At 34.8% G+C, this 24414-nt stretch overlaps 1 protein-coding gene across 2 annotated transcripts; it reads right to left on the reverse strand.

The window, feature by feature from the left end:
* Positions 1 to 2322: 2322 nt before the first annotated feature.
* On the reverse strand, positions 2323 to 24382 carry IMPA1 (inositol monophosphatase 1). 2 transcript variants are annotated; one of them, XM_079105728.1, is made up of 9 exons: positions 22081 to 24382; positions 17767 to 17842; positions 17252 to 17385; positions 15002 to 15106; positions 13295 to 13340; positions 11010 to 11118; positions 10578 to 10686; positions 3724 to 3875; positions 2323 to 2918 (listed from the first exon to the last, which is right to left on the reverse strand). In XM_079105728.1, the coding sequence occupies exons 2-9, from the start codon at positions 17827 to 17829 to the stop codon at positions 2803 to 2805; spliced, it is 834 nt and encodes a 277-aa protein (XP_078961854.1). In that variant the 5' UTR covers positions 17830 to 17842; positions 22081 to 24382; the 3' UTR covers positions 2323 to 2802. The 2 variants fall into 2 exon arrangements, with proteins under 2 accessions (XP_078961854.1, XP_078961853.1); XM_079105727.1 differs by lacking the exon at positions 22081 to 24382 and adding an exon at positions 21564 to 21684.
* Positions 24383 to 24414: the final 32 nt, after the last annotated feature.

Here is a 24414-nt window from a genome sequence, read left to right on the forward strand (position 1 = left end):
TTACCTCATATTTTGTTATAGTGACTGAAAAATTCTAACATACCTATCTCCCTCAAACATTATTGAGATTTTGACTAGGAATGTACTGAATCTATAGATCAATTTAGTAAGAATTGATATTTGAGCAATATTGAGTTTTCAAACCTTAAACACATTACATTAACTAATATTAAGATCTTTAAATATTTTCTTCTCAGTCATGTTTGCTAGTTTTTCTGTGCAGAGCTCAAATGTGCACAGTTGATTAGAATAATTGTTAAGTATCTGATGGCATCTTTTTACGTTACTGTAAATGGTATCTTCATGTGTTGCAAGTTGTTAGTTATACAAATGCAGTTATATTAACCTTATCTACAGTGACATTACTTTTCTAAGGGATTACCTGTACATTCTTTTGGATTTTCTAAAATGAATTCATTTCATTTCTATCAATCAATTCTTCTACTTAGTTTCCCTGCCTTGCACTTAAGGCTATTGATGTCTTTATAAATAAAGCCTTACTTGCATCTCACACATTTTAATATATTTTCAAGACAGGGGACCATCAGACAGTTGACGATCAAAAATGTAAGAGACCAAGAAAAGAAACATACATAAAAACACCTGAAAACTGAGGAATTTGAAAGGGAAAAAAAGGAGGACAGAATATTAAAAAATACTAAGAAGGATAACATAATCAATAAATGAAATAAAAACAAGGTAACTAAAAAAGTTAATGGATGGACTAGAAGATAAAAATACCGATAGATAATACACCCTGCCTGTAACATACAGATGTCAGGTTCATCTAAGAAATTCTGTTACTCAAAAGCATTTTCAAATTATTATTGGATAATTCTTGAGAATAATCCCTTTTCAATATCTAAAAACTTTCAGTCACAAAATATTCAACTGCACTTAGAACAAAAAGTTGTAAAAACTACCTTTAAGAAAAAAATGTTATAAAGTCTTCAGAAAAGTTGAGAAAATTATAAACAAAAAATAAGAATATATACTCAATCATAACTGCAAGTTTTAAGTAATTGTAATTTATAACAGAACTCCTAAAATTAGTTTAAAACTATAAACTTTAATAATGTAAATATCAACTACATCTTTTAAAATTTTATTCATGTCATTTTCATTAAAATAAACTTAATTGCAAAAACAATCTGGCTTAGAATTACACAGTATGAGATGTTTTAAGTGCATGTTACTGACAGTACAAATACAGCAACTACAATACCCAAATGTTAGTATCATACAGATTTAATGAATCAGATGTACTCAACAATGAGATTATGCCCTATCTTGAAATTTTATATGAGCACTTTTCATTTTATCAATTACAAGGCTAATATGCACTTGTAACAAAATGTAACAATCTGTTAAATGCAAAGGAACAAGGCTCTACAATAAATTAATCCTTTAAATATGTCTATGACCAATATAATTTTCTTGTTGAGTCTGATAGGCTAAAGGCAATTAAAGAATATTTAGAAGCAATGAAATTAAAGAGTTTGAGAAGGAATCAAAAAGTTACGTATTAACAACAAACTGTATATGTCAGCACAATTGAATAAGTGTAAACATCTTTAAAAGAATATTGAATACAGTAAAATGTTATACTCTATCTACCTGTATCTTATACCTGATAAGTGCTTCCTCAAGTTTCTTCTCTCTTACACAGGGACTTTAAAGGGAATTCAAACGTATGTTATAACATGTGCTTTGGATAATACACTGGTTGCAGAAATGCCCACAGTAAGAAATACTATCTGACCATATAGCAAAATGATGTGGTAATATGAAATATAAAAAAGGATAATAATTTTCACTCCAAAGTTTGAAGCAAAAGTAACCAATGAGCTCATTACTTAAGTATCTATTATACAAGGAAATGTTGCTTGAAAACATCCATTCTTACTGGGTATGGTGGAGCACAACTATAAATTCCAGTGACTTAGGAGGTTAAGGCAGAATGATCACAAGTTTGAGGCCAGCCCTGGCATCTTAGCAAGACCCTCAGCAACTCAATGAGACCCCATCTCAACATAAAATATAGGACAGGAATGTAGCTCAGAGGTAAAGCATCCCTGGATTGAATCCCCAGTACAAACCAAAAAAATAAAAATAAAAAAAATAAAAAATAAATCTTTATCTTAAAATGTTTTTTTTTTCTTTTTTGACATTCTAATAATTGATAGGTACTGTGCTAGGTACTACAGGTACAGTGATAAATAAAACAAATAAGATTTTCTGCCAAAAAGAAACAAAAATTAAATCTAAAACAAATCTAAGTAGTTGTTATATCCTTACATACAATATGGCTTCTGAAACAAATTTTTTTCCAAAAAGGTAACTTTTTAATTGAGTGTTTAGGAATATAAATAGTAATTCAAACCAGACATGATAGCACACACCTGTAATTGCAGTGACTCAGGAAGGTGAGGCAGGAGGATTGCAAGTTTGAGGTCAGCCTGAGCAATTTAACAAGATTCTATCTCAAAATTTAAAAAAAAAGTAATAATTTCAGAGGATCATATAGTTAGAAACAACACTGCTAATTGACTATTTTAATGTATAGCTCATGAACTAAACATCCTGTTTATTTTTTCCCAAAGTATATTCTTACACGCAAAAATTTTCAAAACAAATATTACACCTATTTTTGCATACTTATTTTATGGAAAAAGTTTCCATTTTAAAATCAGGACATCAGAGACAATTTAGTCAATCATATCATACATCTGAAACAGATATCCATCAGTGCATCAGCAATTCTGGGGAAAGCAATTGTGACTTAATACAAGGCTACTATAATCAATCTTCATCATCTCTTTGTAAAGGTACAATCTGAATTTCTTTGGCTATCCTTTCTGCTAATGCTCTACTATTTGCAGCAATTATTCTTCGTGACATCAAATCAAATGGACCACCTAAAATCAGATTGAGAAAACTGTTATATACTATACAAAAATAACTCAGAAAAAACAAGTATAGCAATATATACTATGAACAATCTAAACATTTTAATATGTTGTTTTTTTAAATCTACTGTCACATAACTACAATGTTTGAACTTAAAGTATACAACTAAGTCTCTAGGTATCTTCTTTGAGTAAATACCAGGGTAAAGGTGGATCTCAACTTATATCAGTCTGAAAAATGTCTTCTCTTATTCTCTTTGGTGCACTTTTATTACCTTTTTATTGTTTGAGAATCTATGGACAAGAAATCTGACTTCAGTGCATTTTCATACTATTGTCCTTTCTCATGTCCTATTTCTTTGTTGTTTTTTCCCCAGGTCACTGGTGAATACCTTAAACCCAAATTCATTCCTTAAACATTTCACTGTCAGCTCAAATGAGGTATTACTTAATCTCTTTAGGCCCAAAGACAAAGTGGTAGTGGAGGAAGTCCACTGTCAACTATCACCATGGTCTCGGTTCAGAAAGCTCTTGGTAGAGCCTCAAAACCAATGACTGTCTAGACTTTCTCTACAGTCCTCAGGAGTTCCTGATACATTTCAAGGGGTGTAGACATTTTTTATTGTTAGTTCCACATTACCATTAGCTCTAATCCTTGCTTCTATTACTGTTTTTCAGACTTTGCAGAAGACAGTATAGCTTGTTTTTGCCTTAAAAGCTGAAAATATAACATGCATCAAACATTTTTTAAAAACCCTATATAAACAGGAAAGTCTAATAGAGAGAAAAATGCTTTACTGTCCCATAATTTTACCTGTTACATCCATCAGCACTCCACCAGCTTCACTAACAATGATGCCAGCTCCTGCCATATCCCAGCAGTGAATTCCCATTTCATAATATGCATCTGCTCCTCCAGTTGCCACAAGGCACATATTAATAGCTGCTGTTCCAACACTCCGGATTCTAACATTTGAAAATAAGATGGGAAAAATCATCCTTTCAAATAACATATTCCTCCTTACTTCTGGTTTACTTTAAGTGTTGACAAATAACCTGAATCAATCTAGAGGATACAAGTAAAATAAGGTGGTCTTTAATTTTGAAATAAAATACATAAAATTTAATTATCTTGGTGTACTATAAAAGTTATTCCTCACAAAACCATCATTTAATAAGATAAACATAAAAACAATTTTTATATATTTTAAATATAAAACAAATGATTTTTCAGAAAAAACACTGAAGAAAATACTGAAACTCTACTATGATAACATTTACATATATTCATATTTGTCTAAATACAGGCACCACAGTTTATTTTACACACACACACACGACAGTGTAAATGGTCTTCAGGAGGTGTAAAACATCATGCTATCGGTCGTCCCAACTGGTGTGCATCATACATGTACCTGAAGGAATAACAGCCTGCCTGGGATCTGCAGAGACCTAAGCCTGTCTTAGAAGATTAATTTGGGTTGTCTTCTCACAGAAACTCTTCCTTGGAAATATACCAAGTTAAGATAAATACTGTTACTACTTAATAGCCACTACAGTAATAACTGAATCAGGAAAGAATCAATAAATGTTAAAATCAATGCCAGGAGCAGTGGAGCGCACCTGGAATCCCAATGACTTAGGAGACTGAGGCAGGTGGATTATAAATTTGAGACCAGCCTGAGTAACTTAGTGAGGCCCTGTCTCAAAATAAAAAAAAATTAGAAGGGTTGGTGATATAGCTCAGTGTATAGTACCCCTGAGTTCAGGCCCCAGTACCAAAAAAAGTTTTCAAATTTAAACAAAAAAATATGCCAAAATTACCAGGCAAGTTTGATCTTTACACAGTATCTCCCCACAGGGCACATAATAATTACAATAGGAAAGATCATTTTTATTAAGTTCTACATTTCCCAAGCAACCAATGTTATCATCACTCATAATGGAAAAAATAGGACCATTTACCTCTTGATAAGATGCCTTGAGAAGGAAAGAACATTACTTCTGTGGCATTCTTGCCAAAAATGCAAAATCCAAACAAACAAGAGGAAGCCAAACAAACCCAAGCAAGAAGACAAATCACAAAACAACTGGCCTATAATTTTTAAAAATTTCAAGATCATAAAAGACAAAGACTTTGCAAATGTTCCACATTAAAGGAAACTGAGGAGAAAGGACAACTAAATGCAATGCATGATCCTGAATTGGGCCTTGGTTTAGAAATTGTTTCAAAATTTGAATATGATTTCTGTATTAGGTTATATATGAAACTTAATTTTTTTTTTTTTTTTTTTTTTTTTTGGTACTGGGGATGGAACCCAGGAGCACTTAAACACTGAGCCACACCCCCAGTCCATTTTGCTTTTTTTATTTTGCATCAGGGTCTTGCTAAGTTGCTGAGGCTAGTTTTGAATTCACAATCCTCCTGCCTCAGCCTCCTGAGCACTGGGATTTCAGGTATGGGCCACCACACTCAGTCAAATTCTCTGATTTTTATAATCGTTCTACTGTTATGTTACAGAATGTTCATTTTATTAAAGAAATGAATATGTTAGTGTGTATTAAGGAAAAAGAGCCATCAAGTCTGCAAGTTACTTTCAAATGGTTTTTACTCAAACTCTTTGTGTAATCATTTAAATATATGGAAATAAGGCAGTGAGTTCTATTCATCAAGACCTTTCACAAGAACTTTTTTTTAATTCATAACGGTGTGTCTTCCCCCTTCTCACATGGCATAGAATTCATAGCACAGGTGTTCATAGCTCATGCTCTAAAAAGAACATACCAAGCTCTTTTACAAATAATCCCTTGGTATTGTATTCAGGGACTGACCCTAAACTAGAAGAACAACTGTGATAGCCACTAGTAAATCTTGGGTCTGCTTCTAGTGAATAACTGGGCTCTCAAGCAAGGAATGACAGTCAGGAAGAGTATATTCTTCTATGGATAAATACTTCCAAAGGATTGCCAAAAAGGTTACACGATTACCAAGTAATAAGGCCATAGCCCTAATTCTGCATTATGTGTTCTGAATCTTTAGTCTGATCCTCCAGTAGAGGTATTATGGCAAAGAGTAAAAAGGACTACCTACGGTATCACAAAGATTTGAGTTTGCTCCCATGCCCAGCTGCTTAAAAACTGTAATTTTGAAAAAAAATCTGAGTTAACTTTCTCAATATCAAAACAGCAATACCAATTTGCCTTGGATGACTAAAATGATTACAAATAACCTATGTAAAGCACCTCAGAGTGCCTAGCATAGAAAAGGTCTAGTGAAAAATAGTTGTGTATGAAGAAACTTTCCCTAAACCATTGTCAAACACAATCTACAAGAGAGACAGTCCATTTCTTCTAAATGAATTCCTCAAAATTAAATAAAGGCAATTGACCCACAGTCATTTACTTTGTTTCATAAACATTATTATGTTTAGCAACCTATTAGACTGTTCTTTTTTTTTTTTTTAAGACATCCAACCAGATTATGACTCTCTTGGTCTCATTTTGTTTTGTATAAGTAATTCTGAAGTCACATTCAAAAACTGAAGAATCAGTTGGATGCAACTGATCATTTAAAAATAAATCAATAAATCAGTACATATTCCTTTAAGATTCTCCTGGTTAAACTATTGAAAACGCCCTAAAGTAAAAAAATTGTATTTTACTTAAGCCAAAGGCAAAATAAAGGGTTAAAGTTGTAAACCACCTGTGGCTCTTTTATAGCCATTTTATTGCCCATGGTTAAAGTCCTTTCTTCAAAAGAGCGAACTGTGGAAATCGATTATTTTTAAATCATGGTGTTCTTTCCTCAAGGAAATCATTTGTGGGAAGCCATCCTTATCTAGCAGAATCAGATGGTTGGTTCCCTGTCTAGTTTCCCTGAGAAAATGACTCCACTAACTCTACCCTATCCTGTCCATCACAGAAGACGCTCCTCCCGGTCTTGGCTCCTTTTACCTATATGTCTATAAATAAAAGAGAGTTGGGCTACTCCATGCTGTTAGAGGTCAGCACTGGTACGGTCAGACCCATCATGACCACTCTCATTTAAAAAGAGTACTGATGACTTTTGTGTTTATTGATTAGACAAGTTCATAGGTAATCAACTGATTTACAGCCAACACCATCCTCTGGCAGTTAACCCTTTTCTCATTCATGTTGGATGTGGCTGAGAGACACCCACAATCATTCTGAGAGATTCTACAGCTACATGACAGTGATTCTTTTACTTTCATCATTACAATTATGGAACACAGATTTATAGCCCACAATCATAGTTTGTCAAACTATACTTTGAATGACTTGACTCCTAAAAGAGAAGTCGAATTGTGGAGAAAGGGAAAGGTTCTAGAGGTCAGGGTTGTAGTCTTATCTCCATCTAGCTGCGTATGATCTCAGGTAACCACTTTCTCACTGTGCCTCAGTCAAATAGATCTACAAAAGAAGGATGGATTATTTAATCATCTTGGTGCCAAGAATATTATAAGTCAGTGATGATATTTTCAGGGGGAAAAAGGTAGAAAGGTAGAAACAGTTGGCAGTAAAAGAAAGTCATAAAAATCTACTGTTGTTCCATAGTTTTTTAAGCATGATTTTTCATTCAAACTAACTACAATAAATGTTAGAGAAATGCTACTTAATATAGTCATTACCTATAAGAAATTAAAGAACCTCAAACCTCTAGCTCTTCCCAAAATTTTAAGGAAAACTGTAAAGATAACTATTTCAGAAAACTAAAACATCAATTCAGTATGAATTAAATATTCCATAAATATCCTCAAATACATATAAATATGATAGAAAATGCTAAATCATAAAAAAAGAAACTAAGAGCAGAAATGGACCCAAAGAAATAAAAAAAAAAAATTTAAAAACTCAGATGATTAAGCTTAAAAAATAAGTGGGAGAAAACCCAAAGAACAAAGAATAAATTACAAGGCTCCCAAAGAAAAACTTAACAAGTAAACTGAGTAAAATAAGAAAGTAAAAAAAGGACATAGAGAAAGTGGTGAAATGTAAGACACAAAGGATGTTGAACATTCCTGCTGGCTCTTTGAAGAAGAAAATGGAAACAGTACAAGTGAAATAGCATTTAAAACTGTAACTCAGGAAAACTTTCCAGAAATAGAGATATAAATCTACACACTGAAACAGAAAACTGACCCAGCATGAGCTATTCTAAGATAAACTTTGTAAAACTATTAGTCTTCAAGAATTTTTTTTTTTTTGGGGGGGGGGGGTTCGGGGGTGAGCCTCCAGTGAAATGAAATAACTTAAAAGCCAAGAAAATTAGATTGACATCTTATTCAAAACAACACAAAAAGCAAGGCAACAGTGCAATAGCACTGTCAAGAAATAATTTAGTCCATATTTTCATATCTAGCCAAGCTACCTTTCCTGTTTCAAGGCCATATTAAAAACAGTTTGGAAAATATCACACTTTTACTTTGCACACATGCCCTCTCTGAGGAATCTACTACAGGATGTGCTTCATCCAATCAAAAGGTGACTGGAAAACTTTATAAAAGGACTATGGAGCATTTCATGGAACTGCAAATTGAAGAATACATACAATTGATGTTTTGCCAAAGTAGAAAGAATTCCAACTTAAAAATAAGATGAAACAGAGAAAATGGGAGAAGAAAGTAAATCTGTTATACATGTAACAAATGGAAGTCAAAAATCCTGGGACCTTTACAGATAGTGAGTGAATAAGTAAAAAAAGAATATTAAAGGCACTATAAAAAGTTTTAATCCAAAAGAAATTCACTAGAATAAAAATTAATGGTATACAACTACAAAGAGAGTGTTAAAAAAAAAAAGGAGAGAAGTCACCAAATAAACTCAGTAACTATAAATAATATACACAGTAATTACAATATTAGACAATACAGAAGAATTCAGGTCAAACAAAACAGTCCTGTCAACATACCAACCGAACTCACTTGTCTATTCAAAGGATTTTCAAATTGACTTATAAAAAAAAACTCCATTTTATGCTGTATACAAGAGATACATTTAAAATGCAGTTATTTAAAAGGACTAAAAAGAAGTAGGGGGTATACAAAGATTTACAAGGCAAATAGCAAATGGGAACAGTAAAAAAAGCAGGGATGGTAATTCTGATGTCAAAGTAGACTTAAAGCTCAAAAGCATAAAATAAGACAAAAAACACTTTATAATATTAAGGTTATAAAATGAAGGCATAACCATTCAGGGATCAAATAACATAGCTTCCACCTATATAAAAGCCACAAGTGTCATGGGGAGAAACACAAACACAGTAACAGAAGGCTTTAACACATCACTCTCAATTTAAGACAATAGAAAAAAATATCAGTAATACAATTAAGATAGATCTTTTGGCTATGCATTAAATATCATACCCTGAAAGTACAGAATATACTCGTTTTTAGTACATGGAATCTTCACAAAAATTGATCACAGACTAATGCACAAAGAACTCTAGTGTATCCATTAAAGAAGAATTATTATAGTTTAATAAAACTACAGATTAAAATGAAATTTTAAAAATGTTCTCCTTATGGAAATTTAACAGTACAACTCCATGCCAGGTGTGGTGGTGCACTCCTGTAAACCCAGCAACTTGGGGAGGCTGAGGCAGGAGGATCACAAGTTCAAAAACAGGCTCAGCCTTAGCGAGACCCTGTCTCAAAATGAAAGAAAGAAAAAGGCAGCGGTTAAGCAGCCCTGGGCTCAACCCATTGTTTAAAAAAAAAAGGGGGGGGGGGCGGGGGGGGGAAATAATAAGGCAGAAAAGATAACACAGTAGACCACATTACTAAATCAAAATCTTGGTTCTCTGAACAGACAAATCATTAGGTAATTTAATCAGGACTCCAAAAAAAGAACAGAGGAAAAAAAAGCACAAATATTCAAAATAAGAGATGACAAGGACGAAGGAACCACTGAGGCAATAAAACAAAACAAAACAAACAAAAAAACCTTGAAGAGTCTATTTTGCATATCTAAAGTTTTGTAGACTAACGAAGGCTGAAGAGACACAACAACAAACATAATCTGGGGCTGGGAGGGTAGCTCAGTGATAAGAGTACATGTTTAGTATATGTAATGTCCTGGGTTAATACCTACCACCAACCACCCCAGACACAAACCAAAATGCAATGCTGACCCTAGACTAAATCTTGCATTGGAAGAAAAAAAAAAAACAAAACTATAAATAACAGCATTAGATCAAATGATCAAATTAAATACAGATGGTAAGTTAGATAAAAATGTATTTATTAAGTCAGTAACTGTACCTATTCCTAGGAAATAAAATTAAAAATTTAGGAGGAAAAAGCCACAATGTACATAATTTACTCTGAAATGATTCAAGGACACACACACACATACACACAATGATAAAATGTAAAGCAAGTAGGATAAAATGTTAACAACAAGTGAATCTGGGTAAAAAGTAAACTATTTTTCTTTGTACCATTTTATTTCTACAATTTTTGTTAAGTTTGAAATTATTTTAAAAAATTTCAAAATTAATTACAAAAAGTTTTCAAAATTATGTAACAAAATTAGAATTTTGGTACTGATTTCATGTCTTAATAAAAAATTCATTTCTAAAGAAAAACTCTTTATTTTAAAAAATACTACATTATCTGGAACTTTAGGTGGAAAATTAAAAGAGCTCACCCATGAATGGGAATAGAAAAAAGCTTTTCCATGTTAGAAAGAATAATTCGTACAGTCTCTGGCGTTCTGGAAGAGCCCAACTCAGTCACCAAGAGTGATTTGGTAATATCTGAAAAGGAAATGTTTCAGATAATCACTAGATTTTAATATCAGAATTCTAGCAAATATGTAACATTTGTAATTCAAACTATAACATTTTTATGCCTCTTCCTAGTTTTATCAAATTTCTTCCTAAGCCTTATATGTTAAAATACCAATATACTTTTCCTCAACTGATCATTTTAATAAGCAAGAAGAATCTAGTTTCTTAGACTATCACCTAAAAAGTATAGAATATAACCAGTTTATGTATGGATCTGAAATAAACATTTAAAAACTAAAAAATATGAGTGCACAAAATCAACTGCACCAAAAACTGGAGGAAAAACCTACCTTCTTGTTTTGAAACCTGCAGTTTTTGGCCATTACAAAAGGCACCTTTTCCTTTTCTGCCAGTATACATCTTATCTTCCACACAACTATATACAACTCCAAATTCCATCTGCAGAGGAAAAACCAGTTTCCTTTACCAACCTGAGTATTTTTCTTTGTAAATCAATAATTTTTTTCTAACAAAGGAACAGTTTAACAATGTATTCAAATGACAAAACTGTGGGATACTTAAAATGCTCATTTCGAGTCTAAATAGAAAAAGAGGTCATGAGGCCTGAAATCCTCAACTCTCCTCCCACCCAAGTGTAGACAGAGCACCCACTTTCCCTCTCTCCCTTAGTTTTAGATGCAGACAACTCTTTCCTGTTTTCTAAGGTAAAAATGCTCTCCTGTGTTGATTCCTCTTTCTCGTTCATTCTCTGAGAAACTGCTCAATCAACAGATCCCTGTTCTTTTAGAATTCTCTTCTGGTGCTTTCTCACCAAGCTTCTTCTTCCCTTACTGCTATGCTCTGAATGTATGTCCCCTCCAAAACTAATGTAGAAATTAATGCCTAATGGCATTGGGAAAACGGCTGTTAAGAGGTTATTGGGCCATAAAGACTCCACTGTCATGGGTTATGTTCATTGCCTTAAATCTAGGATTTTGCTCTTTCTCAGGACTTATGCCTCCTGCCAAGTGAGGATTCAGCTTTCTTTCCCTCCAAAAGGCAAAGCATTCAAGCAGCTATCTTGGAAGAATAGATCCTATTGGTGCTTTGACTGTAAACTTCTTCCCAGTCTCCAGAATTGGAAGTCAATACGCCTCTGTGAATTTTAAATCACCAAGTCTCAGGTATTCTGTTATAGTATATCTGAGACAAAGACAGTATACAAAACCTTCTTTTCCCTTCATCGTCAAAGAGTAGTCTACACTTTGCATCTCCTTATCTCCTGTTAATATGTCATGGTTTGGCTTCTGTCTTGAACACTCATTCTTCCGAAACTCCTGGACAATCAATGAACTCTTACTGATCAAATGCCTTGTCTAAAGAATTGGAGGCTGCCAGCAATGATCAGTACTTCAATACTTAATCTGACACCTGTGTGTTCCTGGCTCTTGGTTGTACCTCACTCACAAGTGTCATTATCCTTTAACCTTCTCCCTAGTCCTTAAAAGCTGTATACCTGAGTCGTTTCTCCATTCTTCCATTGCTTCTTTTGCCCTTTTAGCTCTCCACATTCTTACAGGCTGGTCTATTTCAATCCACAAATTCAATTACCATTAAAAACTTTGGCTCCCATCAATCCATCACTACAGGTCGAGAGCACATGCTACAAAACTTTGTCTTACAAAAATCTCAAAGAAGTCAAAATCATTTGAAATCATTTCTTTAATCTCTCTCCAAACTGTTCTTTCTGATTAAAATGCTTTCCTTCTCTTTTTTATCTGGCAAATTTCTAATTTTCTAAGTAGCACCTTACATAACTAACTTCTAAGACCCTTCCTGGTAGAAAGAGTTCCCCAACCCACAATATGCAGAATTGCTTATACCTTCTGTGTTCTACTGCCTTGAAATATGAGTTCAGTGGTAGGGTCAGCATATAGCCCCAAGGCTGGTTATATGCTAAATGCTCACAGAGTTCCTTTGGGATATTCCCAGTGTTTAATACAATCCTATAGATAAGATTTCATTTCAACTAATTTGTGTTTTTATTTTCAGAAATGTCTTAACTATTTAATACATGCTGATCTAATACACAAGTTCCTTGAAGACAGATGTTAGTACACATCCTTCACTGTTCAGCTAGCCAGGGAGTCAATCAGCAAAAAATTCAATAGCTATGTATTTTACTCAATTGAGTTCTGGATGTAGGTATTCAATTATGTGTAGGTCTACATTTTCCAGTCATGCTTTGGTTCTTGCTCCTTCCTAGACTTTGAATATTTCTATTCACTAGTACCTACCAATATACTCCTAGCTCCCAAACCCAACCTCTTCCAGCATTTTAGATCACATCAACTCCTATCATTATCTGATTCTATCACATGCTTAATGGTGATTAGATACTAAACTGAATTTCATTTACTTGTGTGCATTTACAACTCCTGCTTCTCAGAAAACATTAAATTTTCTTCACTGGAAATGCATTATGAAAATTTTAATAGTCCTATAACATTCAAAATTAAACAATTATATAAACTGAATATAGAGACAAATCTGAAATTATTACAGAGACACATTTACTCTTTCTCAGAATATGATAGCAAGGCATTTTATGAATGGTACATTTAAAACAACATACCTTTTTATTTACAACAAAGCCAATCGAAACAGCTACAAAAGGAAATCTTAAAAAGAGAGACAAAACCCACAAATTTACCAAGACAGAACTTAATTTTAATAAAAACTTTTTCAACTTTCATAAGTGCTTACAAAGTTTTCCATACAAAGGGTTCATCCCTCTTTCCCCAATTAAGTGTACAGAGCATATGTAAATAGGAGGAAAGGAAGAAGTAGTATGTATACATATACGTATATTCATACATACAGGATGCCTCTACAGGCATGAAACATATCTGAAAGGATTCTCAAGAAACTGGCGACAATTGCCACTTTCAGAAATTGATCCTGAGAAACCAGGGAATAAAGTACAAAGTACACTTTGTAATACATGCCATTTTTCATTTGTTGAAGGTCAAATGCTATGAATACATTAACTATGTAAAATATTCTTTTCATAAAATAAAGTAAATTGAAAAAAGTTTAAATTGAGCTTGGTTAAAAAGAAGGGGTTGTATGCTCACCCTATTTGGTTCATTTGCCTCACAGTCTGAACCTATGATAAAACCAACTTCATAGAATAAATAGTTATTGCTTATCCCCAGTTCAATGCCAAGCTCAGAGGTTCACATTTAAAAAATAAACCATTGGCCACAGTGATTACCTATGGCTGCATGACAGTGTGAACACAGGGGTTCTAATTTGACTCACAAGAGAATAGAAATTAAGAAAATAACAAAATAGGTTCAATGTAACTATTCAAAATAAAAACTCTCAAGTATTAAATACTGAGTTTTATTTAAACAAAAACTGAATCCCACTGTATGCAGTGTATTACCTTCATATATATATATATATTTGTTGTTGTTGTAGGTGGACATAATACCTTCATTTATTTTTACGTGGTGCTGAGGCTCAAACCCCAGGGCCTTATGTGTGCTTGGCAAGCATGCTACCACTGAGTCACAACCGAGCCCTGTGTTACCTTCTTATGTTACAATATATCATATGCTGCTTTCCACATTTACAAGGCACAACATTCTATCACATTTAGATTCTAGACCTTAACTTTACAGACTTTAATGATTCTGTATGTGGTATAGACACATACAATTATACAACAAGTTCAAATAAAACATCTATGTGCAATCCCATCAAACTAGGTACTAACTTTAACTGTCCAGTTCCATCAGGTTTTCTTCTAGTGATAATACACTAAGCTCCAACATATTTACCCTGTGCCAGTCAATATACTAAATTCTTATATAAATGAACTACTGAGTCCCAACAACAAAAAGGTGCCATTACTATGGAAAAGGAAATCTTAAAAAAACTGAGGCTTACAAAGATTAACTAACTCGCCTTAGATCACAAAAACGAATTTAAGAAGCACCAGAATTCAAGTCCAAGTCTGTTGATTCTAAAATTTGTATACTTTTAACAGTTTTCCCTCCTGGACTATACAGACAACACTCCAAAAGTGACCTTTCATTAGTTTTCTACATTGCACTTCACAGTACAAGTTCACAACATCACTATTTTTCACCCCCTTTATATATGATAAAAGGTCCACATAATACATTTTGCTCTATTAACATACATATTTTAGTATAAAGAGGCATAAGCAAATTATACAACTCCCTAAAGTATATGTTTCAGAACAGAGTACTCTGAAGTTCTACCCAGTTAATATATAAACAATAATTATATTAAAAAATTAAAAACATACCTATGTACAAAGTTAGTTGTTCCATCAATAGGGTCAATGATCCATGTGGGGTTATCGGTCAAGATACATTTTTCCCCAGCTGCCACAGATTCCTCACCAATGAAACTAAAAACAAGAATAACAAACTCCTAATCTCTACATTGTTTCCAACAATTTTCAAAAAAGAATATTTCTTTAGTAGAAAAATGGACTATAAAACATAACCAAACTCTGTACATTATTTTTCCACTGTTGCTTCTTTGTTCTTTCTGTAAAACCTGATAAAAGTGAAAAAGCTTTATTTTTTATTTCTCCCAGAGCCTTTGCTCCTATGAAAAGTTACAGATTCAACAGAAGTTCACTGGATTAGACAAAGGGGAATGAAGGGAAGGAGGAGGATAGGAATAAGAAAGACAGTAGAATTGAATCAGACATAACTTTCCCATGTTCATATATGAATATATGACCAGTGTAACTCCCCATCATTTACAACCACAAGAATGGGAAGTTATACTCCATGTATGTATAATATGTCAAAATACATTCTACTGTCATGTATATCTAGAAAGAATAAATTTTAAAAAAAGAAAAAAAGTTGCTGATTCAAAATTCTGAAATACAACATCAGGGTATGTAATGGCGCATACCTGTATACACACAAGCACCTAAAAAGGCATTTATTGCAAATGAGAAATCATTAAGGACATATAATTTTAAATTAAGTCCATAAATTCTGTATTCCTCCTCTCAGTTTTCGAGAGTTAGACACAGCGACTTATTTCTAACCAATAGAATAAAATGAAAATGATAGTGAACAACTTTGAAGACTCACTCACAAATGACCCTGTTTTTCAACTGGAGGACAAACCTGTTGCTGTGTTGTGAGCTGCTCAGAGAAGAGGCCCACGCAGTGAGGAACTGAGGGATGCTGCTGAAGAAAACCCACAAGGAGTTGAAGTCTGCCAACAGCCACAGAAGTGAATGGATCCTTCAGCCCTAGTCCAGACTTGTGATGACCGCAGCCTTGACTGACACTTTTGACTATAGCTTTAAGAAAGACCTTGGCCAGAACCATGCAGCTAACCTACTCTCATATTCCCAACTCCAATACAACAGTGGGATAAAAACATCTAGAGCTTTAAGTTTTCAGAGTAAGCTACTCTGTAGCAATATATAATTTGTACAGAGAATATTAAGTTAATGAGAAAGTAAATCACCCATAAAAATTACTCTGTGTACATGCCTTCTTAAAACATGCTATACAATAATCTTAGGTAAATTTCATAAATGATATCTGAGTTTATTGGGTCCTACATTCCTATTTTCTTTTCCCTTTTTTCAATACTGAACTATCCTAATAATCATTTGTCATGCTCTTTTAAAAAAAAAAAAAATCTTTTTATCTTAACTGTAAATCTTTTTACTGAAGACATTATTTTTAGCCAAGCTTTAAAGTTGAAGAGACCAGGAAAGGCCAATGGCATGACTAGGAAGAAGTACAGAAGTACAGTGGACTTTAAAGTACATACAGTGCTAAAACTTAAAAATGAAAATGTGTCTGCTGTATTTCAGCACCTGAAAGCTGATTTTAGGATCTTCCCTTAACTCTCTCAAGTGGTAGAGAGAGTTTGAATTTGACTTTAATTCAATTCTGATTTTTTCCTCTTTTACAATATATTAATAATATAAATATAAATATATATAAAATACATATAAAAATATAAATGTATATATAATATATATTTAAGAATATAAAATATAAATGTATATATAATATATATATTTAAGAATATATTGTAATATATTTTCTATATTACAATATAGAGAATATAACTGAGCTTTAAAATCATGCCCTTTGCCTCCTAACATTCGAATGTTCTTATGAAAGAATCCAAATATTCCCTTTTCCCTGATCCCTGGCACTTTGAGCATAGATAAACAACCTAAGCTCAGCACTCACAAGCTGCTGCCCAGGGTTTTTAATCTTAAGCCAATGAGTTAAAAATATAAGATTGGGTAGAAATTATTCAAAACCATCAGTAAGGGTGAGGCCACCAGCAATATCCTAAACAATGGTTGCTGGGTTATCTGTAAGTATGCCTTCCCTGCTCCCATAGTCCTGGCTTGAGCTGCCCCAAACCCTCAAAATAAATTCCTTTCTAGTTTAAGTTAACTAAAGTCAGGTTCTGTGTCTAAAATTAAATATCTTGCCTAATATATTGACTCCAACCTAGGCTTCATTTTATGATTTGAAATTGATATAAAAAATACCTGTGAGATGGATATTTTTCCTTTATGGAAGAGATAAGCATTTTTTCAACTTTTTGGTCAGTAGCAGTTACCAAATCAGCCGGAGAACTTTTAATCATAACATTCATTTCATGTTTTAGAGCTTCACAAATCACCTAAAAAGATTTTTTGGTAAGCAAATAGAAAAGACATAAGTAATTTTAAATAAAACAAAAAAGATAAAATACTGTAATAGGATTTAAAACATTCACTTTGTCTTCAATAATATTCTTAAAAATTTGTTACAAAAATGTTATAAAATAACTCTTTAATGGCTATGACCTTCTAAGCACAAAATTATATAATCTTATCTCCTATTTTAGATTCAAACTGTCATCACAAAAAGCTTAATGATATAAACCTGAATAGTCACTCTATTTAAAGAGGTCAGTAAAATTAAAACAAATGTAGAATAATCAAAATACATGTTTTATCTAACAGGTAACTATGCTCTACTATACCTATCATGCTATATTGAACAAAATTTTATTTTGTACCTCTCCGGCTTGTCTTGCTAGGGTTACTGCATAATCCATGCATTCCTGCCACGGATCAGCCATCTTCTGATTTTATCTAACACATACAAGTACAAAGGAGTTACTAATCTCTGATAGTCTTAGTCACAGAACAGTTAATGCACAAAAGCATCTCAATTAGCAGCAAAATTTTATTTCAAGATTCACCCCCTCCCCTATTTTAAAGTTCACTTTTTCCCTAGGATTTACTTATAGTCCCAGTAAATATCATATTTTATCAAATACTTCACATCTATTATAGAAACATTTTTATCACACAAAACAGGCTATGAAATCATCTCCCAAAGTTTCCCTATCATATTAGATTAAAAAACAAAAAAAAACAAAACAAAAACTTTAAAACACCTACTGGTTTGGAGAATGGAGAAAGATGGACAAGAAATAGTTTGAAAGAGAGATATATGACTGGGTGGAGAACGAAAATAAGGAAAAAAACACTGAAAATACTTAAATCAGCAAAGCTTTAAAAATAAGGAACAAAAGGCACATGTTCTAATAAAAGCCAGACAGGTACTTAAAACATAAGTAAATTTTAAAGTTAAGGTTTTTGTAAGGATGAAGGATTTAAGGCTCAGAGGTGAGGTAAGAAATAATGCTAACACTATATAGAAAAATGATAAAATCAGAATTTGATTTTAATTCAATTCTGATTTTTAAGTCCACTGCTCTTTCTATTAGGACATTCTAAAGGAATAAAATTCCAGGACTAAAAATATAATTATAAAAACAAAAATGAAATTTACTGCCCTACGTTTCAAAGACAGAGGGAAAAAAATATCACATCGTTTTGGGTTCTAACCTGTCCAACTTTCCACTGACTTCTGAAAACTCACTACTGGCTTGACCACATTGTAAAATCTACCTAACACAGAGAAGCGTTTTAAGCTGTCATACTCAGAAAATGTGGCGCTCTTTATAAGCAACGCTAATTTTTCCTCTTTTACAATTAATAACAACAGACATAGAATTTCACCTTAAAGACTACTCAGAAATTTATATTTTATTATTTACATTACAGGACAGGTGAGAGGAAAACAGAAGAGGGCAAGGAACAGATAGAGCTTCTGCTGGTTGCTTTTTCTTCCTGAGATAAACATTCAAAGATTTTTTAAAGGAGGCCACATTCTGACTTATGTAAGTAACTGCTTAGAGCTTTTCAAGAATGGTTTACAACCTTTATTCCATTTCCTCTCTCATTCTCTTCTCTCATCAGAAGTAGAGTTCTTGGGCTGTGTTTGCTTCCTCCCACTAATTTGCTAAAGTCTCCTACTCTACCTTCTGAATGCACTAATATTGTATGAGCTTAGACTCTTCCCTTTTGTTTGAAAATGTCTGACAGATCACTAAAACCAGGATTAAAGACTTGGTATCTCTGCCTTCATTCTGTATCCATCTTTTAGGATGAGTGACCTTGGATTCCAGGAAGAAGTTCATATCAATAAATATTGTGTGACGAGATGAAGCCATTCCCCAGGTCATAGCAACTTTCTTATCATGGAGAAAGTCCTACCTGATCAATCCTGAGGTGGTGGTGGACTAGACCACATTCCCTCTGGCACTGAAAAGTTCCAGCTATGCAACCCCCCAGCTCCTACCCTTATTCCCTAGTCTATAAAACCTCAAAGCCCCTGGAAGACAGGGCTAAGCACATGGGTCCCCTTCTTGTCTTCGGAGTGTAGCTACACTGATAAAAGTTCCTTTCATGCTTCTCACTGTTATCTTTCCCATTTGGTTTTTAGGATGAGTGGTTGGATCTGATTTGTTGAATCCCCAGAGACAAGCCTCTGGCCTCGGACTAATAACAATATAACTCCTATCTATAACTCCTAACAATTACTCACGGTTCAATTCAAAGGCTACCTTTTCTTTCAGGAATTCTCTACCCAGTTGTTTAATCATTCCATAAATATGTGCTGAATACCTATTATATGCTGTATACACACTATGGTGAGTAAAACCAGGTCCCATTCATTTACTTTCTAATGGGGAGTCAATGTTAATCAGAAAATCACAGACTACATGAAAACTCATAAATGTAATAAAGGCTAAGCAGAAGAAATGCAATGAGAAACATGGAACAGGGGCGCTCTGACTGAACTTACACAATAAGGCTTCTCCAAGGATATGATTAAGCTAAAATAAGAAGGACAAGTGAATAGGCAACATCTAACTCAACTGAAAGTCTCTTGGTGCATGAAGCATAACTGAAAGACCAAACATGACTGCTCAGAGATCAAAGGAAATAGGAAGGGATAAGGCTGAGGAGGCAGTAGGGATCATTCCTTACTTAATATGACAGCCATGAGGAATCATTTCATTGTGGCTACTGAACAAAAGGATTGGATGGTAAAGGGAAAAGCAAAGAATGGATGTGTGTAAACAGGTTAAGACTTTTAGATTCAGGCTGCAAGAGTCCAGAGAAGACCCAATGTTTGGTTTAAACCTGGGATGGGAAGTTTTACAGGCAGAAAAATTGGAGAGTCAAGAGATACTTGCTTTGTGGAATAAAATTTGGGAGACTTGGTAATAGCTCAGACATGGATGTATGAGGATAGAAGAGCCGAAGAATGTCCCAATTTTACTTTGGCAATTGAATGGATAATGATTGACAACTACTGAAAAAGGACGAAACAGACAGAAGAGTCAAGTTTAGGAGTTAGGAGACAGGAAGATCAAGAGTTTAATTGTGGCAGAAGCACTTTGTAAAATCAAGTGGCAATGTCAATTAGCTGGTTAAATATATATGAACCCTGAGCTCGAAGAAGTATGCCCTGAAGATGTAAATATGTAAGTCATTTGAGTAGGCAGCAACTGAGGTTCTGAGTCTGAATGACAATCCTGAAGCCTTGGCCTGGAAGAACCCACAAAACATATATCACTTTTAGGACACTCAACAATGTCTTCTTTACATCTGTATGCCTGCTGTATCTTCTCAACAAGTTTGAGTGCATTTCTTGATGAAAGGGGGCTAAGGGAAATTCTGAGATGACCATAATTTATTACACAGGACAGAAAGGAGAAGAGATAAAGGATTAATTAGTAAACGGTTTGGGAATGTGTGTGAAAACAATAAAAAGACTATTTTTTTTTTTTTTTAATTCTCTGTATTGTAGGTCCCAGGGACATTTTTCCAACCTAGCCTTGTTGCTGGTAGTTTTGGGTAACTTTTCCCAGGTCCTAGTTCTTTTTCCGTTTAACAACTATAAATGGCTCAATAAATCCTTTTGTTTCGGATCTCTCTCGGTCTCAAGAATCCTGGTTTCACAAGGGCTGGATTTTATCATTCTTCACTTTCCCAAAGTCATATAAACCTGAAACGTTTCCAACTGTCTCTGTTCCTGATCAGCCTTGCGGGGTGGGAGTCACAACACTTTACTGCCACCTGTCCCCAGCAGGGCGACCCTGGACAGCATCGGGACTGGGGCCAAGACCCCATCACTTACACTCTATGTAACCCTGAGAATGTGACAGGTCTGGCAGCTCCTTGAAAGTAAATGAAAATGCGAACTGGGCAATTATCCTACATAAAGTGCCTCCAGGATTAAGTAAGATTGCGTAGGCGAAGCTACTTCACTAACGGTGAGGCTGTTTCCGATTTCACTCTGCGGCGGCCCGGGATAACGGTGCAGCAAACAGAACGCTTCAACTACGGCCTTCGCCCCGGGCGCAGACCCAGCGCCAGAGGCCAGTGGAGAGAGGCCGCTCCACGTCGCCTCGGCCCTCTGCGCCCACCCAACCCGGAACAAAAGTGATCTCACCTCGGGATGGAGGTCGTTCTACCCGCTCAGCAGCCGGCTACCTGAGACGCGGCTCCAGTCTTCCGGATGTGGAGGGGCAGCCCAGGACAGGAAGTCCCGCCTTCATAAGACCCGCCTATGGGGCGTGGCCTCCTCGAGGCCCCGCCCCGCCCCTACAGCTGCGCCCCCCGGAGGTCAGGCCCCGCACGACACATCTGGCCTCTTCTAACTCGTTTTATCCCGCTTACCCTTTATTTTCCAAAAATGCTTTTCCTGTTTCCCACTCCTCCTTTTCATCTTCTATTCGTTCAAAATTTTACAGTTCCCGTTATTTCTTCCTTACTCTCATTTATTTCGTACTACTTTAACCAAACATAAATAGGAACTGTGACTTGATTGTACAACTCCTATTTGCGCTAAACCTATGCTTGGTAAACCCATAGTAGATTTTTTTGGTTTGTTTTAAATGACTGATTGCCACAACCAACTCTGCTCTGTTCTCAGTCATTCATTTAGATGCCATTTATTGAGTACTTACCATGCTTCGGGCGGTTGTGGATTTATATGCATTATTTAATACATGTTGAAACAGTTTCATGAGCAGTTTCATAGTTTGCTTCATCATACAAATGAGGAAACTGAGAGTTAAGTGACTTGCCTTCTGGTCACGCGGCAGAGACAGGAACACACTGACTCCAAAGTCCACATGAAAGAATATATCCAGCACAATGAGGTCAAGGGCTATAGTCTGTGGACTTTAAAATGCTTCCTCTTCTTGAAATAACAAATTTGCCATCATGATATACATATCACTATAATGCAAACAGTGTTGCAAAGATAGAAAGATTCCTAACCACAACAGAACCAGAAAAGTTAGTTATCTGGCTCCTTGCTTGTGAAGTGATTGTTTCCCTTAGTTTGATCAAAAGACAAAACATTATCACCAGTGTGAAACAGTTCTCAAGGAATGGTGAATTCAATTCTCAAAGCTTGCAAAGAGCCAGAGACTTGCCTTTGTTCTTCTGAAGAAGATACGTTAAGAATCTGATTTGGATACCTCTATTGGTATACGAAATGATACTTTTGGCTTCTTGATTTTAAAAAATCCTTCGGAAACTAGAAAAAAATTGGTTCTTCATCGTTAAGGTTAAATTAAAATCTTGCCTAATATATGTGACAAGTGTTGATTTGTAACTAAATAAAATTTTCCAGGCATGTGCAGAAATATCATCAGAGTCATCTTTAAACCTTTTTTAAGCAAACATGGTTCCATTGGTTTGGCAAAGCAGCTAAAATCAGAATAAGCAAGTTGAAGTAAGATGAAGGATCAATATCTTACTCCTTCAAATTAAAACCATTTCATGCTTCCTACATCAGATGAGCAGAAGTTCAGTTTTATTCTAGAGGCCTCAGCTGCTACTTCACAGTTGAGTTGATCTCCGGTGACTCAGTTTTATCTGTCTAAAGAGGCCATTCTGCTTCCAAATGCCTTCTGAAAGTGAAGTGATGAATGTGCCGGGGCATAGGGAATCTAGTATTCAGATTCCTTTGTGGCCTGTTACAAACTGGTTCCACACAGCCAAAAAGATCTTTATTGGGTACTATGAATGTAGTTCACAGAGACCTCAGTACATGACAGGAGAATTCTGAGATGTTAAAAACAAAAACGAAAAAAGAAAAACAAACAAAAAATTGCTTCACACTTCTAAACATAGACTGATACCCTTGAGGTCTAACCTTGAGGTGCTATCACATTCTGCTTATAGCACCAACCAATCAGGGAGCTACACTAACTCCTTAAACACTATCCTCTTATCCCAGAACTTTGCCTGCTTTGCTTTGTCCCACCCTATTATCTATAGCCAATATAGTTTCATTGTAAGTAATTTATGCTTTCTTTTCTCCAATTTTTCACCATACAATACTCTCACCTTTTAGATCTGGTAGACATTTTCCCAGTTGCTACCCAGCCTGCTGCTAGTAGCTTAAGGCACTTGTCCTAAGATTGGTATTTTCTTTCTACTAGTAGCTGTAATGGTCTCAAGAATTTTGATTTGACAATGATTCATCACTCTTGAGTTCTCAAAGGGGCAGTTTTTAAAGCTGCAGTCACATCTTCGGTCAGTGATTCCAATATCAAAGAACATCTGCTGTGCCAAAGTGGTTGGTGAGGGACAGGGAGGAGACAGGTTTCAATCTCAGCTATACACTATGACAAGACAACATCTGCTGCCTGGCCTTATGTCCACATCACCATGTTTCTATTCTTGATTTCTGATGGCAAGTTCCCCTTTAGAGGCCTTTCACATTCTTTCCTGCCAGCTGACTTCCATCTGTAGAGGTTCTAATTATGTCAAACCTCAAAATGGAAGAGAAGTGAGATCTTATGCAAAGGCATTCTGGAGAAGGATGGCCATTGTCATGCCAGGCAGTAGTCTAGCCAACCTTCCCCCAAGGACAACAGGTATCCACTTGCCCTTTATTTGCATAATTAAAAGGGGCATCCACTAGGATTCCTTCCCCAGAAATAGAGGGCGCCTTGCTACTTAGCTTCTGGGACTGACTTCCTTTAAATGGTAACTCCTTTCACAAACAAATGAACAAAAGCCCCTTAGGTTCAACATACCAAGACTTTCTTAATTAACAGCTACTTCTTTATTAGTAGTCTTTGATTTAAAAATGATCAAACTTGGAGCCAAGCACAGTGGTGCAATCCTGGAGTCCCAGCTACTCAGAAGCTGAGAGGGGAGCATCACTTGAGCCCAAGAGTTTGCTGCAACCAACCTGGGAAACATAGCAAGACCCCATCTCAAAAAAAAAAAAAAAAGGTCATAAAAAAATCAAACTTACATACATAGTGTACAGCTACTCA

This window comes from Sciurus vulgaris, assembly GCF_902686455.1.
Source record: "Sciurus vulgaris genome assembly, chromosome: 1".
Classification (NCBI taxonomy): Eukaryota; Metazoa; Chordata; class Mammalia; order Rodentia; family Sciuridae; genus Sciurus; species Sciurus vulgaris.

Coding starts and splice junctions, on each gene's coding strand:
- IMPA1 (XM_079105728.1), bottom strand. CDS start 17,829: ATGGCTGATCCGTGGCAGGAATGCATGGATTATGCAGTAACCCTAGCA. Junction 10,687..11,009: donor GCAGGTTTCAAAACAAGAAG/GTAGGTTTTTCC, acceptor TTTCCTTTTCAG/ATATTACCAAATCACTCTTG. Junction 3,876..10,577: donor TTTTCTATTCCCATTCATGG/GTGAGCTCTTTT, acceptor TTCAAATGTTAG/AATCCGGAGTGTTGGAACAG.